Raw genomic sequence first — 21,511 nt, 5'->3', positions numbered from 1 at the left:
TGGTTCAACCTTGCTGGTGGCTGTTAGTAAAAATAGCGTACAGTGCATGTGCAGGAGGAAAGCTCTGCGATTTTCGGCAGAGGGTGTTTTTGTATGGCCCCATCTACACTACTGGCCATTAAAATTGCTTCGCCAAGAAGAAATGCAGATGATAAACGGGTATTCATTGGACAAATATATTATACTAGAACTGACATTTGATTACATTTTTTCGCAATTTGGGTGCATAGATCCTGAGAAATCAGTACCCAGAACAACCACCTCTGGTCGTAATAACGGCCTTGATACGCCTGGGCATTGAGCCAAACACAGCTTGGATGGCGCGTACAGGTACAGCTTCCCATGCAGCTTCAACACGATACCACAGTTCATCAATCACTGGCGTATTGTGACGAGCCAGTTGCTTGACCACCATTGACCAGACGCTTTCAATTGGTGAGAGATCTGGAGAATGTGCTTGCCAGGGCAGCAGTCGAACATTTTCTGTATCCAGAAAGGCCCGTACAGGACCTGCGACATGCGGTCGTGCATTATCCTGCTGAAATGTAGGGTTTCGCAGGGATCGATTGTAGGGTAGAGCCACGGGTCGTAACACATCTGAAAAGTAACGTCCACTGTTCAAAGTGCCGTCAATGCGAACAAGAAGCGACCGAGACGTGTAGCCAGTGGCATCACATACCATCCCGACGGGTGATGCGCCAGTATGGCGATGACGAATACACACTTCCAATGTGCGTTCACTGCGATGTCGCCAAACACGGATGCGACCATAATGATGCTGTAAACAGAACCTGGATTCATCCGAAAAAATGACGTTTTGCCATTCCTGTAACCAGGTTCGTCGTTGAGTACACCATCGCAGGCGCTCCTGTCTGTGATGCAGCGTCAAGGGTAACCGCAGCCACGGTCTCTGAGCTGATGTCCATGCTGCTACAAACGTCGTCAACTGTTCGTGCAGATGGTTGTTGTCTTGCAAACGTCCCCATCTGCTGACTCAGGGATCGAGACGTGGCTGCACGATCCGTTACAGCCATGCGGATAAGACGCCTGTCATCCCGACTGCTAGTGATACGAGGCCTTTGGGATCCAGCACGGCGTTCCGTATTACCTTTTGAACCCACCGATTCCATATTCTGCTAACAGTCACTGGATCTCGACCAACGCGAGCAGCAATGTCTCGATACGATAAACCGCAATCGCGATAGGCTACAGTCCGACCTTTATCAAAGTCGGAAAGGTGATGGTACGCATTTCTCCTCCTTACACGAGGCATCACAACAACGTTTCACCAGGTAACGCCGGTCAACTGCTGTTCGTGTATGAGAAACCGGTGAGAAACTTTCCTCATGTCAGCACGTTGTAGGTGTCGCCACCGGCGCCAACCTTGTGTGAATGCTCTGAAAAGCTAATCATTTGCATATCACGGCATCTTCTTCCTGTCAGTTAAATTTCGCGTCTGTAGCACGTCATCTTCGTTGTGTAGCAATTTTAATGGTCAGTAGTGTATTTGCAAATCATTGCGCATGAGTGATTTCCGCGCCTGAGCATTTTTCGCGCCCGTGTTTTTTATACAGGGCATCCACGTGCGGATGTTATCAGTCGTACCTAGCCACTAACAAGGCTGAACAACCTGAAGATGTCGGACAATTGTTCCGAGGAAATAGTGTGGAATTTGCACAACGTCATCTGACGGCAAAGCCGTGAAGAATATTAACAAGCATGTCCATTGTCACTGATATTATGGCGGTACAAATCCGGCTCTTCAACTCTTCTTGCTTCTGTGGTAGTGTTTTCGTACAAACATGGTTCCTTCATCTTCGGAATCAAATCAAAGTTACAAGGACTTAGGCCGTGCGGTTCTAGGCGCTACAGTCCGGAACCGTGGGACTGCTACGGTCGCAGGTTCGAATCCTGCCTCGGGCATGGATGTGTGTGATGTCCTTAAGTTAGTTAGGTTTAAGTAGTTCTAAGTTCTAGGGGACTTATGACCTAAGATGTTAAGTCCCATAGTGCTCAGAGCCATTTTTTTTTTTACAAGGACTTAAGTCCGGGGAGTATGGTGGGTGGTACAGTACTTCCTAGTCCCATCGACCGAACAGAGCAGCCGCAGCTTGCGCTGTATGCGCCCGCGCATTGTCGTGCAAAATGAAGGGTGCAAAAAGTGTCGCCGCTTCTTTCGCAAAGCTGGTCGCAGGTGATGCTCCAAAAATGATCAGTAACGGTATAGCACGCCTTCCACATCGCTGGCAAGGAGTTCTACACAACGCTGGTGACTACTTTGAAGGACAGTAACAGGTGCAAACATGTAACTCTTTTGTATCGGTTGTGAATAAATAGTTGCTACTATTTAAGTTCCAACCCTCGTATATTCTATTTACGAGGAAAGATTACGCAGGACAGTTTCTCGTTCAAGATTCTTGATAGCTTTTGAGAAGACCATTTTAAGCTACGTGTAAGGAGGAACGTCCACAAGCACGTGTAGGAATTCTACAATGGTAGGATCAGGTGCTGCCGAGAATGTGCTTTGTCGTTCTGCTATATTGCTGCTTACATTCGTCAGGATCCAACGTCTGTCGCTCAGTTACGGGCTCTATTACTTCAAGAGGACCTCAACGGCTCCACACGACTAGCGCTGATGCGAGCTCGTTTGCAGAAGGAAAGTATGCACGCGCACAGTGCAACTATCAGCACGGAGACCATTACTGCCACTTCTCTTACCGCGGGCAGCAGGGAGATGCGCGGCGACTACGGTACGCCCAATGACGGCACTGGACACAGGAGAGCCGCCATGTCGTCTTTTCAGACGAGTCCCAGTTTCGCGTACACTATCTCGATGGACATACCCTCGTGCAGAGCCTCCGAGGAGAACGAATGTTTCCAGATTGCATTCGTTATCATACGGGACCAGCATCTGGCGTGATGGTATGCAGCGCCACTGGTTATAGAACATGATCAACTTTGTTTCTCATAGCTCACAATTTGGAGGTCCACGTGACGTTATTTTTCAGCAGGATACCGCAAGACCGCATGTTGCCCGTGCTTTGATGGCCTTCCTCGACCCAGAGGGTGTTCGACCGTTGCCTTGGCCAGCACGTTCAAAAAATGGTTCAAATGGCTCTGAGCACTATGCCACTTAACTCCTGAGGTCATCAGTCGCCTAGAGCTCAGAACTAATTAAACCTAACTAACGTAAGGTCATCACACACATCCATGCGCGAGGCAGGATTCGAACCTGCGACCGTAGCGGTCGCTCGGTTCCAGACTGAAGCGCCTAGAACCGCACGGCCACTCCGGCCGGCCCAGCACGTTCTCCAGATCTTTCAGCCACTGAATGCATCTGGTCGTACGCTTGGCCAACCACTACGAATGATGAAATCTGGCATAGATGTGAGGCAGAATGGAATGACGTACCCGCATCTTCATCCTGGTTCAATTGTGTTTCATACTCAGCTAGGTTAGCGCCTTTGCTTCTGCCAGAGACGGCAACTCAGTGTACTAAGTTTTTCATCCTGTGTAACTACGAATCACCCACCAATTTAGTCATGTATTTTATACTTATAGTGCGTAAAATAGCGTTACTTGCCACCCTTTTGAAAAGTTAACTGTAGGTTGTACCGTTTTATGCTACGTGTATGGAGAAACGTCTACAAGCACGTGTAGGAATTCTCCTTTCCTTTCTTTCTCCCAGTCCGTGTTCTGTCTACTATTTACCCTTCTCTTCCTGTTCTCAGTAGCTAATTTCATGGACCCTAACAATAAAGTTTTTACCTCTTTTGTTGCACTAAACTGTTAGGCATATTAAGGAAAGTGAAAACGGAGTGAACGAAAGCGATATGTGTAATCGGACATTGTGAGAGGAATTTGGTAGTGCACTGAAAGATGTAAGTCGAAACAAAGCACCCAGAGTAGGCAACGTTCTATCACACTTATTAAAATTCTTTGGAGAACCGACAGTGAGAGAACTTTTAATCTAGACTCTGTTACAAATTCAGAACAGATAAATCCTAATTTCTAAATTTGATAGTTTCCGCGAAACTATTTATCAGATTTTGAAGCGCGAGAACGGTTGAACTGCGATAATAACAACAGAAATTAATATATATCCATAGGAAAACAACGAAGCAGATTCCATTATCTCTGTAACTACACTGCCAGATAAAAAAAGTGTTGCAGTCACCAGGAGAGGAGAAAACGAAACGAAAGTGATTAAAAAATCGAGTGAAATTTACAAATAAATTGGTAGTATGAACCCACTTATCTCTGTGGCGTTGGACCCCGTCTGGCCTGGATGCATGCACTTATTTAATTGGGGAGAGTGTCAAAAAACCATTATATTCTCTGCTGAGATACGCTGGCCCATAACTACTGTAACTGAATCTTGATGTCCTGCATACTGGTTCTGGGCTGGAGTTGGCGTCCGAGATGACCTCACAAATCTTCTATCAGGAATAGATCTGAATATCTTGGCGACCACTGGAGTCCCTCAACTTTATGCATACAGTTCATAGAGACGTGCCTTGTGCAAATGAGCGTTGTTCTCTTGAAAATTGGCACCACAATAATGTTACGCGAAGGTAACTCATGAGGACACAAGATGTCCATGACGTACAGTTGTGCCGTCAGAGCTCCGTCAATCACTACCAGCCGTGACGTGAAGTCATACTGCATGGCTCCCGACTCCACGATGCGAAGAGTAACACCTTTCTGTCCTCCCCCCCCTCCCCCCCCACCCCCCTGCTCCCCAAAATGTCAAAATGTTGCAAGAATGGGACCCCTCCCCAGATCGCTTCGATACTCGCCAACAGTGGTCATCCGAGATAACGCAAAACAGCATTTCACCGCTGAACACAGTGAGACGCAATTCATCGACAGTCCCGGTCATGGCAACAATTCAAACGCAGCGGCGTGTGTTGTGGTGTTAACAGAAGCCTACGTACCGGACGACAATTTGCTAGTCTGGCTGCAGCTGGCCTCCAACCAATGGTGGTGGATGACACAGAATGTTGCAGGAAGTCTGATACTTGTTCTCGAATGGAAGGCGAGGATGTGAAGGGATCATGATGTACTTGGTGCACAATAGGCCGATCCTCCATTGCGTTGGTCAGACGTGATTGAACAGAACCGTGACGAAGGGTATGACTGCCGTCACATTCCCATGCAGTCCAACATCGGGCCACTGTCACATCCAAATGCCCACAGATGTCTTTATTGCACGATTTGACCAGCTGGACAAATGGAGACACACAATGTGGCATCTTTAAAACTCAGTCCGCTGCTGATAACGAATATATGGCACCTATATGTCTTTCAAAGTGATCACTCAGCATCTGACGGTGTTCATGACCGTTGTATACCGTACCAGGCTTGGTAACAACACTACACACTAAAAACACTAATACACTCTGGTGGGCATTCTACATGTCACACGAATTGAAATTCTAATCATTCACATAATGCCGATTTCTGCATCTACATACACGCATAAAAAAAAGTTTTGCATCACCCCGGTTCCCAAAACTCCTGAAGATAGACGTTGACTGTGGATATTGTATCACAGACACAGTCCCTTTGACTGTTTAGAATGTTACTAAACCCGTACAAAGATGTAAACAACCATGCATGAGCAACGCCTATTAAGTGGAGAAGGTCCGACAGCCGATCAGTTCCAGTCATTCCACCAGGAAGGAGGTTCACGGTTCGTGTTGTCTACAGTTCAGCCATGCCTAGACAGTCAATACTGGCGTTCAATCACGTCTTCATTGTTACTTTGTGCCAGGAAGGGTTCTCAACAAGGGAAGTGTCCAGGTGTCTCGGAGTGAACCAAAGCGATGTTGTTCGCACATGGAGGAGATACAGAGAGACAGGAACTGTCGATGACATGCCTCGCTCAGGCCGACCAAGGGCTACTACTGCATTGGATGACCGGTACCTACGGATTATGGCACGGAGGAACCCTGACAGCAACGCCATCATGTTGAATAATGCTTTTTGTGCAGCCACAGGACGTCGTGTTAGACTCAAAATGTGCGCAAGAGGCTGCATGATGCGCAACTTCACTTCGACGTCCATGCCGAGGTCCATCTTTACAACCACGACACCACGCAGCGCGGTACAGAAGGGCCCAGCAACATGCCGAATGGACCACTCAGGACTGGCATCACGTTTCCTTCATCGACGAGTGTCGCATATGCTTTCAACCAGACAATCGTTGGAGACGTGTTTGGAGGCAACCCGGTCAGGCTGAACGCATTAGACACACTGTCCAGCGAGTGCAGCAAGGTGGACATGACCCACCAACCACTCTGAGGGACCTACGCAGAATTGCCGTTGAGGAGTGGGACAATCTGGACCAACAGTGCCTTGATGAACTTGTGGATAGTATATCACGACAAATACGGGCATACATCAATGCAAGAGGCCATGCTACTGGGTATTAGAGGTCCTGGTGCGTACAGCAATCTGGTCCAACACCTCTGAAGGTCTCGCTGTATGGTGGTACAACATACAATGTGTTTTTCATGAGCAATAAAAAGGGCGGAAACGATGTTCATGTTGATCTCTGTTCCAACTTTCTGTGGAGTTCCCGGGACTCTCGGAACCGAGGTGATGCAAAAGTTTTGATGTGTGTATATACTCTGCAAGCCACCGTACGGTGCGTGGCAGAGGGTAACCTATGCCAGTACTAGTCATTTCCTTTCCTGTTCCACTCCGCATGACTCCCAATATCTCTTATCTTCATGGTCCTTACACGAAATGTATGTTGGCGGCAGTAGAATCGTTCTGGAGTCTGCTTCAAAAGCCAGTTCACTAAATTTTCTGACTAGTGTTTCTCGAAGAGAACATCGCCTTCCCTCCAGGGATTCCCAATTGAATTCCCGAAGCATCTCTGTAACACTTGCTCATTGTTCGAAGCAACTGTAAACAAATCTAGTGTTAACGAGTACATTGTTACATTGCCATACAACCATTTCTACTGGTTGACTTTCATCATCAGGCAGTGTAAAATGACTATGAAAAGGAGCTTACATATCGCCAAAAGCTTTCTCACAATTCATTTGTGTGAAAACAGAATTACGGTAACTTTATGGTCTTAGATGAACCGCTCGGTATACGGGATGGTCAGAAACAGTCTGAAAACCTCGTAAGGACATTTCTGGGTAGGCTGTGTTGAGTAATAACTGTTAACAAAAAAATTCGATACATTGCGTCGTCTATGAGTTAGTAAGTACTGAAATTAGCCGAGCAGATCGTTGCTCACGCAAATGCAAACGGCCCGCCAGAGACTGTGTCGCCAGACCCGAACAAGAGAGCAATAGCAAAATTGGATACAGGACGGTACCAAGGGAGGAACTGGAGCCAAAGGCTGAACATTCTCGTGCGCTACGAGAACAACTGACACTAAGTGTATCTGGCAGCCCGCTTTAATTTGTATGCACAAAGGCATGATTGGCTAACTTCAATGGTAATTAACTCACAAGGGAACATCCCCATCGCACCCCCCTCAGATTTAGTTATAAGTTGGCACAGTGGATAGGCCTTGAAAAACTGAACACAGATTAATCGAGAAAACAGGAAGAAGTTCTGTGGAACTATGAAAAAATAAACAAAATATACAAACTGAGTAGTTCATGCTCAAGATAGGCAATATTAAGGACAGTATGAGCTCAGGAGCCCCGTGGTCCCGTGGATAGCGTGAGCAGCTGCGGAACGAGATGTCTTTGGTTCAAATTTTCCCTCGACTGAAAATTTTACTTTCTTTATTTTCGCAAAGTTATGATCTGTCCGTTCGTTCATTGACGTCTCTGTTCACTGTAATAAGTTTAGTGTCTGTATTTTGCGACCGCACCGCAAACCGTGCGATTAGTTGACGAAAGGACGTGCCTCTCCAATGGGAACCGAAAACATTTGATCGCAAGGTCATAGTTCAACCGATTCCTCAACAGGAAAACATCTGATATATTCTATACGACACTGGTGACGGCATGTGCGTCACATGACAGGAATATGTTGTCGACCCACCTAACTTGTACACTTTTTTGGCGAATCGGTAAAAAGATTCTTCTACCTTGCCCGATTTAGGTTTTCTTGTGGATGTGATAATCACTCCCAAAAAAGTGATGAAAACATAAGAGTTTGTCACATAAACTGAAAACAAAAAGTTAAATTTTTCTCTCGAGGGAAGACTTGAACCAAGGACCTCTCTTTCCGCTGTTCGTCACGCTAACCACGGCGCTCCTGAGCTCACACTGTCCTTTATATTACTTATGTTGCACATGGATTACTCAGTTTGTCTATTTTGCTTATTTTTTCATAGTTCCACACAATTTCTTCCTGTTTTCTCGATAGATCAGTGTTCAGTTTTTCAAGGCCTATCCACTGTGCCAACTTATAACTAAATCTGAGGGGGGTGCGATGGGGAGGTTCCCTTGTCAGAAATGGCGCAATGTATCGAATTCTTTTCTGAACAGTTATTTCTTAGCACTGCCTCCCCTGCAACACCCTTAAAAGCTTGTCAGACTGTTTCTGGCCACCCTGTATGTATAAACGTTATATTATGAGGGCGAGTCGAATGAAAACCTTAAATATTTTTAAAAATATTATTTATTGTGCAGAAGTGGTACAAAGCAGTATCACTTTTCAACATAATCTCTCCCACGCTCAATGCAAGTACTCCAGCGCTTACAAAGTGCATAAATTCCTTTAGAAAAAAATTCTTTTGCTAGTCCGCGCAACCACTTATGCACCGCGTCGCGTACCTCTTCATCAGAACGGAACTTCTTTCCTCCCATTGCGTCTTTGAGTGGTCAAACATATGGAAATCACTTGGGGCAAGGTCTGGTGAGTATGGTGGATGAGAAAGACACTCAAAATGCAGGTGTGTGATTGTTGCAACTGTTGTACGGCCAGTGCGGGGCCTTGCATTGTCATGTTGCAAAAGGACACCTGCTGACAGCAATCCACGTCGCTTTGATTTGGTTGCAGGCTGCAGATGATTTTTCAGGAGATCTGTGTATGATGCACTGGTGACAGTGGTCCCTCTAGGCATGTAATGCTAAAAAAATGACGCCTTTTTCGTCCCAAAAAAGAGTCAGCATAACATTCCCTGCTGATGTTTCTGGTCGAAACTTCTTTGGTTTCGGTGATGAGGAATGGCGCCATTCCTTGCTCGCTCTCTTCGTTTCTGGTTGGTGGAAGTGAACCCAGGTTTCGTCCCCAGTAACGATTCTTGCAAGGAAGCCATGACCTTCTCGTTCAAAGCGCCGAAGAAGTTCTTCACAAGCATCAACACGTCGTTCTTTTATTTCAGGGTCAGCCGCCGTGGCACCCATCTTTCAGACACTTTGTGAAACTCGAGCACGTCATGCACAATGTGGTGTGCTGACCCATGACTAATCTTTAAACACGCTGCAATGTCATTCAGTGCCACTCAGGCGGTTTTCCTTCACTATGGCTTCAACTGCTGCAATGTCCTGTGGAGTCACAACTCGTTGTGCCTGACCTGGACGAGGAGCATCTTCCACTGAAGGCACACCATTTGCGAACTTCCTACTCCATTAGTAGACTTGCTGCTTTGACAAACATGCATCACCGTACTGAACCTTCATTCGTCGACGAATTTCAATAGGTTTCACACCTTCACTACGCAAAAACCGAATAACAGAACGCTCATATTGCCTGGTGCAAGTCGCAAGTGGGGCGGCCATCTTTCTACTGATACTGCGACGATATGTGTGCATCTGCACTATGCTGCCACCTACGGTCCATTCTGCAAGCTGTCTGTAGCAGGCTTACCAACTTACAGGATAACGGCGCGAAATTTCGATTTGTTATTACATTTTAAGGTTTTCATTTGAGTCACCCTCGTAACAGCAAAGAACATAAAGTGCATTTAAAACAGCGTGACGAGCCGTTTTTGTCAGATGACGCGGATGTGCTTCGTCAGACTGGAGAAGGTACTCACGTCGCGTGGTGTCCTCGGTGTTCTCGGTCTCCTCGATGGCCAGGTCTGCGAGCGCGGCTTCCACGTCCTGCTCGTCGCAGCTCTTGGCGATGACGGTGTCGCGGAAAAGGTAGAGGCGAGCCAGCGGCGCCATCTCCCTGCCAGACGGGTCGTAGAACGGCGCCCGCGGGTCCTCCGGGTACATCGTCGTGATGCGGTGGATCTTCTCCCGCGGAATCGTTGGCGTGTTTGGGGACTGCAATAGGAACAAGCGCAATGCGGAAACCCTCCACGCGTAGCAGACCGAGCTCTAAACTCTTATACACGAGGCGTGTTAGAGTCACGTCTCCCTAGGGCATGCCGCTCGGAAAAGTTAGCAGCAACTGCATGATTGTCATCGAGAGATCGCTGCCCCAAGATGCATCAATAGTAGCGGCGCGGTTTACCGCTCGATGCTTGAAGCCCGGTTTTCATTAGAGGGCGGCAGTGTGGCACGTGTCAGCGGCAGGCAGTTTTCTTGTTGTCAAAACTACACGCGGAATCGGCGTTCCCATATGAAGCGGCAGCCGCTAGACGTAACCAATGACAGGCATAAGAGAGGTATTGGAGGGGAACCAATGAAACGTGCTTAATGATTGGAATGTGTGAGGTGAATATACCTCTATGGATGGAAAATGCGAGTGGGAACAGCACGCGCGGTAGTTTTAAATTCGTCCAAATTAGCATTGTTCTATTGAAAATTGGCACCACGATACTATCACATGTGGGTAACTCATGAGGACATAAGATTATTTGTTAACGCCTGCTGTAGGTATGACACTGTATGTGATTAACTATACATTGAAGCTTTACGAAAGAAAGGCAAAATAAGGTGAAGACATACATATTTATTTAAGGTTGAATATTTTATTTATGATATATTCTTTCACATGCTTCATTCTTCATGCTTTCTTATTTTGCCGTTAACAGATTCGAGGAATTGCGATTCATAATTGTCCCCTGTTTCATTATGTTGTCGACAAAATTTAGAAAACCTACCACTCCAGAAGAACAACTTGCTACGCTCTCATAACAACTTTTTGGAAATAATCAAGTAAGTAGTACAGCAATTAAAGGAGGAAGTGCCTGGTGGAATTTTGCACAAAGCGCAATTTAATCATTGTTAACACATGGCTTAATAATCACGAAAAAAAGTTTGTATGTTTCAAATGGACCCGGAGGCACAAGGCTTCAGATTCGTTATATAGTGGTACGACAGGTTTTAGAAACCAGCTTTTCCGTTGCAAAAGATTTATTGGAGCAGAAGTGCATCCTGACTATAATTTATTAGTTGTGAACTGTAGATGAAAACTGATAAATTGTAAAAAGGTAGGAAATTAAGGAGGTGGAAACTCGATAAGTTGAATGAACCATACGCTGTTGACAGTCCTAAAGGAAACTTCAGGCAAGAAACGATTGAGTGAAACAAGGGAAAGGATGCACTATACAGCCGGCCGGTGTGGCCGTGTGGTTCTAGGCGCTTCAGTTTGGAACCGCGTGACCGCTACGGTCGCAGGTTCGAATCCTGCCACGGGCATGGATGTGTGTGATGTCCTTAGGTTAGTTAGGTTTAAGTAGTTCTAAGTTCTAGGGGACTGATGACCTCAGACGTTGAGTTCCATAGTGCTCAGAGCCATTTGATGCACTATACACAACAGAAGGGGAATGGGAAACTTTAAACAGATGCTGTAGTGAAGACAGAGGAGGAACAAAATGGTAAAAACAAAAGGTCCAGTACAAGTCCTTAGGTAACACACGAGATACGGAATTGAATTCACAAAAGGAAAAAATATAAAAAGGTCGGAAATGAAGCAGGCAAAGGAAACTAGGGTGTCTAAAAATGAGACAGACAGAAAGTGCAAAATCGCAAAGCAAGAACTGCTGGAGAAAAATGTGGTGCTGTAGACGTATCTGATTATGGAAAAGGCACAATGACTAAAGGAAAATAAAAAAAAAATGGAGAAACAATTGGCCACGTGTGAGTAGGACTTGCGCATTGAGGATTCCGTACAAACTTAATTATGTATGTAGACAGTACCATACATTCCGGTTATTGTCAATCTCTACCATTTTTGCTGTTATCGAAATTGATTCCAAGATTTTAGAGAATTTTTTAATTTCAATAATATAAGAGTGACATAAAGTCGTGTAGGAGTCAGGCGACCATTGTCATAGCAATCAGTAGTTCTGCATTCAGGCTGAGTGGGACGCAGTGGTAAAAATTGAACATCAGGCAAGGAATGACATTACTGATCGTATGTCGCGCTTCGGAATTTGCCCGTCACCAGATTTCCAAGAACGACTGCTGCACGTAGAAATGACGTTTCGCATATAGCTTGGAGCTATATGAGCAGCAATCGCTCCTGGAAATCTGATGATGTGTAAATTCCGAAATGCGTCACATGAGCAGTAAAGTCATTTCTTACCTGATGTTTGACTTTTACCATTGAAACCCAATCAGTCTGAATGCAGAACTACTGATTCCTTTAATTTCAAATTTGACGACGTATAACGAATGACAAAAAGCAATATCCTTCATGTGATATAATAAGAAATTAACAATTTTCAGATTTTTTCCTTTGCTTAGACCACGAAACCTTGCTTCCTGCAAATTTCATGATTCTATATCACGGGAAGGGCCCTATAGGTTCTGATGAGTGAGTTTACAAGTATCAAAACTTGTGATATATGGGCGTATCTTTTGGCTGCATTGACTTAGAAGCTTACATTTATTACAGAGCCAAGTATTCAGTAGACCTTAGTGCGTGACATATATTTCAACTTGATATGTCTACCAGTTCAAAAAAAAGAAAGAAAAAAAAAGCGTCCTGACAGACAGACGAACAGAAATAGTCAGATAATGAAGGAAAAATTTTTTTTCTTGTGATATAATTACAAATTTACAGTTTTCGGATTTTTTCCTTTGTTTGTATTGTGAGCCCTGGCTTTTTGCCAAATTTCATGTTTCTAGGGTAAAGGGAAGTACCCTACATGTTTTGATGAGTGAGTTTGTGAGTGTCAAAATTTATTACGAGAATGGTCGTATCTTCTGACTGCATTAACTTAGGAGGTCCAATTTTATGTAGCGCCAAGGGGCAGTAGGCCTTAGTGTGTGATATAAATTTCAACTGCGTTCGTCCCGTGAGAAAGTAGGCTTTTAACAGACGGACAGACATACAGACAAAAAGTGATAAGGGTTCTGTTATTACTGATTGAGATACGGAACCCTAAAAAGAAGCAGCTGTGTGAATCAAGAGCTCAGATAGCAAGCCACGACTAATCAAGAAGAGGAGGCCGGAAGGTGGAAGGAATACCCTATCTGCTCAAAAGTGTCTGGACACCTATTACTGGCAATTAATATGGAATATGCCCACCCTTTGCATTTATTGTGGTGTTACCGCAAGGCACCACACTTGCTAGGTTGTTGGCTTCAAATCGGCCGCGGTCCGTCAGTACACACCGGACCCGCGAGTCGCCACTGTCGACGCTAGCAGACCGAGCGCCGCCACTCGGCTGGTCTTACAAGACAAGCTAGCACACTGGCTAGCTCTAAAGCCGACGTTAATAGGAATGGTTCACTTGTTATAGCTTCAGACATCTCAACTGCAGAGACGCTAGTTAGCATAGCCTTCAGCTAAGTCAGTAGCTACGACCTAGCCAGGCGCCACATACAGTTTATGCATTGACAATTGACCTATATGTGTGAAGCAATCAGAATTGTAAAGAAGTATTCGCAGTTCAGTCTATAACTGCACTTGTAAATATTATTGTACAAAGTCAAGATCGACGTTCATCGCTGATGCTGAATTAAAGCTAAGTATTTAATTGTATTCTTGTCTACTAACTTTCTAATCACCTAAGATGTTCCAGATACATCCCTCAAGTATAGTTCATTGATCCTCACGTCAGCCTACGTGATCAACGCGTGAAATCAATGGCCACACCTCGTGATCAGGCTGAGTGTCAAATTGCGTGTCCAAGCCGGGTCACTCTTTTTCCATGAGGCCCATAGTTCCGCCTCGTATACAACATTTATAACGGCTCAAACTCTGATAGGACCACTTTCAGACCGAGCGAGGTGGCGCAGTGGTTAGCACACTGGACTCGCATTCGGGAGGACGACGGTTCAATCCCGTCTCCAACCATCCTGATTTAGGTTTTCCGTAATTTCCCTAAATCGTTTCAGGCAAATGCCGGGATGGTTCCTTTGAAAGGGCACGGCCGCTTTCCTTCCCAATCTTTCCCTAATCCGAGCATGCGCTCCGTCTCTAATGACCTCGTTGTCGACGGGACGTTAAACATTAACCACCGCCCCCACCACCACTTTCAATGATGTATCTGCAGGTCTGTGGAGCAGTTGGCAACTCATTCTTTCTCTAGAGCCGAAACCAGAAAAGGTAGTGACGTAGGACGCTGTGGGCTGGAGCGAAGTCGCTGTACTAACTCACCCCAAAGGTGTTCCATTTGGTCCAGGTCGGGACTTTGGGCAGGCTGGCCGATTTCCAGAAAGTTACTGTCTACAAACCATTGTCTCACAGACAGTGCTATGCACCGACGTGCTGACACAAATATCGTTCCTGAACTGTTTCTCTGCTTTATGCAATACTCAGTGCTGGAAAATGAGATGATATGCTTTCACAATTAGCATTTACTTAAGTGCAATAACTGGGTCCACACCCTAACCACGAGAAACAACCCCACTCCGTAACGCAAGCTCCTCCGTTCTTCATTGTTGGCACTACACATGATGGCAGGTAGCGTTCTCGATGCATTCGCCAAACCTGAACCCTTCCATCGCATTGCCACAAGCTATAGTGTGACATATCCCTCAAAATCACTCGTTTCCAGTCATCCACAGTTCAACTGCGACGCTCTTTACACCGTCTCAAACGTCGCTTTGCACTGACTACAGAAATGCGTAGCTTATGAGGACCTGCTAGACCGTTGAACCCTGTTAATTCTAGCTTTCTACGCACAGTCATTGTGCTAGCTGGACTGCTGGTAGCTCTTTGGAAGTCACGAGTGCCTCATTTAGCTGGTTTCATGCGGTTTTGGACAACCATCCTTCACAACGCTCGATGGTCCCTCTCCATCAGTATAAGGGGTCTGCCTGGTCTTGCTTTAGGTGTGGTTATTCATTCGCGTTTCCGCATCACATTTACATGCCCTACAGCCGACTTGGGCAGCTTTGTAATGGCTGGAATGTCCCTGAAGCTTTGTTACTTGGATGACATCCAATAGATAGTCCACATTCAAAGTCACTCAGCTCTCTTGATCAACGCATTCTACTATTACTGCTTCTGTACTGTCAACACAATACTCGTCGCCTCCTTTTATAATGGAAGGTCCGCCTTGTGTGACATCTAGTGGTCCATTTCGCCTTAAATAGGAGTATTCGGGTACTACTGAGCAGGTAGTGTATGTAGAAGGGGAAGTGTGGGGTACACCAACAAACTTGAACACATAGTTGGATTCCGGTGGACTGTCTGAACACGCGAGGTAATACTGATGCTACAACTTACCCTGGAAGACAGACTGAAGAAAGGCAAACTTGAGTTTATAGCGTTTGCAGACTTAGAGAAAGCTTTTGACAGTCTTAAGTGGAATGTAGTCTTTAAAATTCTGATGGTATCTGGGATAAAACACAGGGACACAAAATTATCTACAACTTGTACAGATACCAGACTGTAGTTACAAAAGTTAAAGGACATAAAAGAGAAGCAAAAGTTGAGAAGGCGGAAGTAGAGAAGAGAGAAAATGCAGACTGGTTATAGCAAGAAAAGCGTCACTAAAACAGAGACAGTTGTTGACATCAATTACAAATTTAAATGCGAGATAGTCTTTTCTTAAGGTATTGTCTGGAGTGTAGCCATGTATGAAAGTGAAATCCGCACTTTAAGCAGTTTATTCAAGAAGAGATTATGTGGTGCTACAGAAGGGTACTTAAGATTAGATGGGTAGATTGTGTAAATAATGAGGAGGTACCCAATCGAACTGGGAAGAAGAAGCATTTGTGGCACATCTTGACTAATACAAGGGTAATGCATCATGGACGGGGTGCCTTGTTAGGACCATCAGGAAGGATGCAATCGGTGTTATTCTGGGAATCATTGCAACAGATTTCTGTAGCACGTCCAGAGGGGGGACTTGGCTGTTATTTACATAGACATGTGACGTCAGTATAATATTAAGAACCTTTCAGCTGTTATGCAAACATCTCTCCAGGTGCTGGCCCCACACCACATATATGTGTCATCGTCCAAGCAACAGCGCCTAGGTGAACACATATTTTGACACGAATTTCTCAGATGTCGAGTATGAAAGGGATGCCGCCGCCTCATGCTTGCAGGACTCAAACGAGCACCTGTGCGTGGCTCGGCAGCTGATGGCTGTGTCGTCACTTTGCACCCTGACTCATGGGGGCGTGTGCGGAGTTGGCAGCATCGGCGTTGGGCGTCAGGTAGCGGGATGTGTTTTTTACTAGCGATCGTTTCCATAGGATGCTGCGAATTAAAAAAACCTACCCCATACATGTAAGAATATCGATTTAATTAATTTGCATAAATTTTTTACATCAATATGGTGTTAGCAGTACAATAGTTAGTGGGAGGGTGTGTGTGAGTGGGTGACATGGAGCAGAACAGCAGGTTAAGTGTAGCACACTAGGTTAATTTGCATAATTTTTATGTAAAATGCAGTTCAATAGTTCAAGGGGGTAGATGACAAAGAAGAATGCACCAGAAATGGCGTTCAGAAACATGTGAGATTCGAAAAGTGTAGCAGAAAATGGTGGTAGAACATAACCACTTACATAATTTGATATAAAAGGCGGTACAATAGTTTAACAAAATGGGGGTGACATGGAAAACCACTTAACAGAAAAATAGGTTAAGTGCCAACAAAGAGCCGAACTTTAGGATAATACACCCAGAGTACAGTGTCAAACATTAGGTTATGCAACATGTTTGCCCTTTGCAAATACTTTTTACAAGATCTACATATTTCCAAATAGCAGAGAATGATGAGCAAGTGAAATCAAACCCCCACAAATTGAATTTTTTGTAAGTAAACAATGTACCCTTGTATTTCCTGTTATGAGATCCTTCCTCTCCAAAGAGCCACCAATTTCCATATATTCCATACACTGCCTTGAATCCCCTAAATTATTTAAATAAACAATATTCCACACATTGTCTAAATTGTTTAAGCTATATTCTATACGCAACAATCGATTTCTGGACAAATTCTTTAACTAAATAAATAAACTATATTCCATACATTGCCATAAATAATTAAATAATATTCTATACATTGCTAAAGTGTTTAAACAATCTTACTCACACTGCAACCGAATTTCCTCCAAATGATGGATCATCTGAGTCTTTTTCCTGCTGATTTCTGGGAGGGAAAGTGGGAGGGGAGGGGGTTTACCAGATGGGGAGAGGTTAATTAATTGATCAATTTAATTAAGTAGTCAATCAAATCGATAAGAGTGGGACAGTCTATTCCAATAACTCAGACCTGAAAGTGTACCTGTAGCAGAGAGGGAGGGAGGTTTCCTGATGGGTCAGGGTGAGGGAGAGGGGGTGGGAGGACAATAGGTTAAGGACCTCTCAATCAAAAGAGAACAATACGTTAATCACCTGTCAATCGAAGGAGAACAATAGGTTTGTCTCCGACTGCATACCCGCCCCTTATGTAGGCAACCCACACTAACAAAATGCGCTCGCACTGACCTTGCCCCCTACTACACTCATCTTCCAAGATGACAACAGCTGTATTCATAGGGCAGCACACATATGTTCCTGATCTGATGAACATCTTCACTGGCCTGTTAAGTTACCCTATCCTAATCCTGCAGAAAATATATGGGCCCATTTGGAACAGCACGAGAAACATAGCAAGTAGCATCACTGCAATTTTGTAGCTCTTCCCGGTTTAATCATCAGTGAGTGCTTTCAGTCTGATATAACATATCTGAAGAAACTTTCGGACTCCTTTCCTCGCCAGTCTGTGGTAATTATGAATGCTAGAGGCGGTATTACATGGTACTGGCAAAGTAGTCCTCTTGGGGTGTGTATTTTTTTTTATCTCGTGCGGTTTTTACAGCAGAAGCCTTCTAGACTTGCGCGAAGTCTGGAAACAATGACGTGTAACTGCCGAAGATAGCTATTTCGAATGGTACAACAGTGACATTGAACAAGAGTAAAAGTTAAGGTCAAGAAAAATCAGTGGGATTACATTTTTAACATAGATCGTTTCTCCGTTATCAGCTACTCACCATGTACGTTATCCCGCTGTCTGTTCCTGCGTCATATGGAAACAAGTCAACTATCTTCTCCTCCATCCAGGTGCAGTCTTTCTTACACAAGTTAAGGCCTGATACACCGACAATCCAGTCTGGGGTAGGTCCTGCAAAATAGATCATTGTGCATAACACAATATGCAAGATTGCTGTTGCTGCAGCTACCGCTATGAGGGCTGTCTTTTATGTTTTTACAAACACTTGAAAAAATTATTTTTTTGTAAAGATAGTTTTATTAGTTTTCGAAATATTCGCCTTGAAAATTTATACACTTTTGCATGAGCTCTAACTAGCCCTGCGAACTTGTTTTCCGCTTTAATTGTGATACATGTAAACATGGCTTTAAAACAATCAACAGCCATTGTTGTCAGATCTGCTGCCTTTCCAGGAGATGTCCTGCTTTTTGAAAAAACTAAAAAGCAAAACAGAACAAATCTCCTGTTTTTATCACATTGAGTTTATTCTTTCAAAGTAATTTTACTTTGTAGAATGCTGGTAAACTATTTGATTAATTCGTTGTTTCTCGAGATGATAATTACGTTTTGGGCCTTCCTTCTGTGAATTCCTCATCTCTCTTATTAGCCCCAAGTGCTGAGCCCACTTTCTTAAAGTTTATTCCTCGCATGGATTTTATTTTAAATCTCTGCTTATCTGTTTATATCAGTAGCAGTCAAATGAAAACGGAACACCACACGCATTAAGACATTTATCCCACTGGGAGATAAGACGATCAATTCCTGTTTCGTAGAACGTGGACAGCCGCTTAAGGATCCATTTCACGAGTAGTCCGGGCTGTACGGAGGATTCTGCAGTGTTTCCCAACCGAACCGCTGAAGCATAGCCTTCTTCCAATTGGCAATGTGGGGCCGCGTGTTATCGTTCAACAGGATGATTCCATCCAGCAGCATTCCGACAGCCTGAGGGCAAACAGCAAAGGCAACAGTACAAACATTTCACATCTATGCCGCCAAAGAAATCCAAAGCCAGAATGAAATTTTCACTCTGCAGTGGAGTGTGCGCTGATATGAAACTTCCTGGCAGATGGAAGGTAGGAAACGAGGTACTGGCAGAAGTAAAGCTGTGAGGACGGGGTGTGAGTCGTGCTTGGGTAGCTCAGATGGTAGAGCACTTGCCCGCGAAAGGCAAAGGTCCAGAGTTCGAGTCTCGGTCCGGCACACAGTTTTAATCTGCCAGCGCACACTCCGCTGCAGAGTGAAAATCTCATTCTGGACGTCTTTCCCATTGCTGTAAGTACACCTGAGCCAGCACAGGAAGCCTGCTCTGTTAGAACTAGAATCGATCTTCCTGAAAGGTTCCAGAGAAGCGCGGAAGGTGCGTTTGTTGGTCACTGGGAGTTCCATCGTTGCCGAGCAATGAAGCCTCTTGAGAAAATAGGAGGCAGGGCGGGAAGGAGGACTGTTGTCCGCGGGGTTGTGGGTATACCAGCTGCACCTGAATGCAAATCGTGGCTTACACCAGTGACGCCTGACACTTAGATTCAGAAGCTATCTGCGGTTTCTACAGGCAGTTCGCTGCATTGTTGAAGACAACTAGCCACGACCGTGTGGTGGAAGCTGAGCTAGCAATTTGCAACATTGTTCCCAAAGCCGATCATAGTCCTCTGGTTTGAAGCCGAGTGGAAGGCTTAACTAGTGTCTCAGTCGACTCTGTGACGATCTTGGATGCGTGTTTGCCGACCACCACTACTGGGTGGAGAACTGTAGGATACCTCTTAATAACTCGGTCGTGCACTACATGCAAGAAGTGGCCACTAGGATAGCGGCATACATGTGGCGTGCACATATGGGTTGTTTTAGAATAGAGGAATCCCTCCACAGGGCTGGTAAATATTTTGATTACAGAGAGGGAAGAATAGTAGCCTCAACAATTTCAGAGAGAAATATTCCTCATGACAGAGCAATAAAAGAGAAAGTGAAATTAGTATATTTGAAGTACTTGGGAAGACCCCAGAACTACTCTTGTTTACGAACAGTAATAATTCCCTTAAGGTGTTAGGAACAGAAAGCTGGCTGAAACCAGATGTTGATAGCAACGAAGTTCTGAATTCAGCTTGGAATGAACACTGCAAAGATCCATGTAGGTTGGACGTCAATGATGGGGAGGCTTTTGTAGCCGTAAATAATACAATAAGATCTACGAGGTTAATACAGATTTCGAATGCGAAGTAGTTTAGCTGAAAATAATTTTAAAAAGCGGATCAGGCATGATAATCGAATGCTATTATAGACCCCCGCCTTACGAGCATTGTTGACGGTACATTTCGAGAAAAACCTGGAGAATATTGCGCGTAAATTTCTTGGTCGTGTTGGGTTAGGGGGAGACTTCAACTTACCAGCCGTAGGGACTTCAGGGTTAGGGCGGATAGGGGGGACAGAAAATCGTTTGAAATTGTTCTACATGCCTTGTCCGAAAGATATCTCGAGTAATTAATCAGAGAACCGTCTCGTGAGGTTACTAAGAAGACTGAACTTTTCATCTCATCGTAGAGCAGAGAATCAGTGATCATAAGGCCGTTATAGCATCGCTGGCTACGTGGGTCGACAAAATTATAAAGGAAGACAGGATGATACTGTATTTATGATCCCGTTGTGGCGGGTATTCCGTCTTCATTTGACCGCCCACCATAATACTCTATGTGATGAAAAGTATCCGTACACCTCCAAAAACATACGTTTTTCATATTAGGTGCATTGTGCAGCCACCTACTGCCAAGGTACTCCGTATCAGCGACCCCAGTAGTCACTAGAAATCGTGAGTGAGCAGAATGGGGCGCTCCGCGTAACTCACGGACTTCGAACGTGGTCAGGTGATTAGGTGTCACTTGTGTCTTACGTCTGCACACGAGATTTCCACACTCCTAAACATCCCTAGGTCCACTGTTTCCGATGTGATGGTGAAGTGGAAACGTGAGGGGACACGTACAGCAAAAAAGCGTACAGGCTAACCTCGTCTTTTGACTGACGGAGACTGCCGACAGTTGAAGAGGGTCGTAATGTGTAATAGGCAGACATCTATCCAGACCATCACACAGTAATTTCAAACTGCATCAGGATCCACAGCAAGTACTATAACAGTTCGGCGGGAGGTGAGAAAACTTTGATTTCATGGTCGGGCGGCTGCTCGTAAGCCACACATCACGCTGGTAAATGCCAAACAACGCCTCGCTTGGTGTAAGGAGTGTAAACATTGGACGATTGAACAGTGGA

General features: G+C 44.9%; 1 protein-coding gene across 1 annotated transcript in view; it reads right to left on the bottom strand.

Moving 5' to 3' along the window:
* The window catches only part of LOC126473451 (spondin-1), a 223,431-nt gene that overhangs the window by 27,412 nt on the left and 174,508 nt on the right, over positions 1–21,511 (bottom strand). Inside the window, exons 7-8 of the mRNA XM_050100507.1 lie at positions 18,261–18,391; positions 9,962–10,196 (exon numbers count right to left, since the gene is read on the bottom strand). Coding sequence (XP_049956464.1) covers positions 9,962–10,196; positions 18,261–18,391 — 366 coding nt within the window. The remainder of the gene's footprint in view (positions 1–9,961; positions 10,197–18,260; positions 18,392–21,511) is intronic.

The sequence above is a fragment of the Schistocerca serialis genome, chromosome 4 (assembly GCF_023864345.2).
Source record: "Schistocerca serialis cubense isolate TAMUIC-IGC-003099 chromosome 4, iqSchSeri2.2, whole genome shotgun sequence".
NCBI lineage: Eukaryota > Metazoa > Arthropoda > Insecta > Orthoptera > Acrididae > Schistocerca > Schistocerca serialis.
Note: the sequence above shows the minus strand (reverse complement) of the source record. Positions and strands in the feature narration are given on the sequence as shown.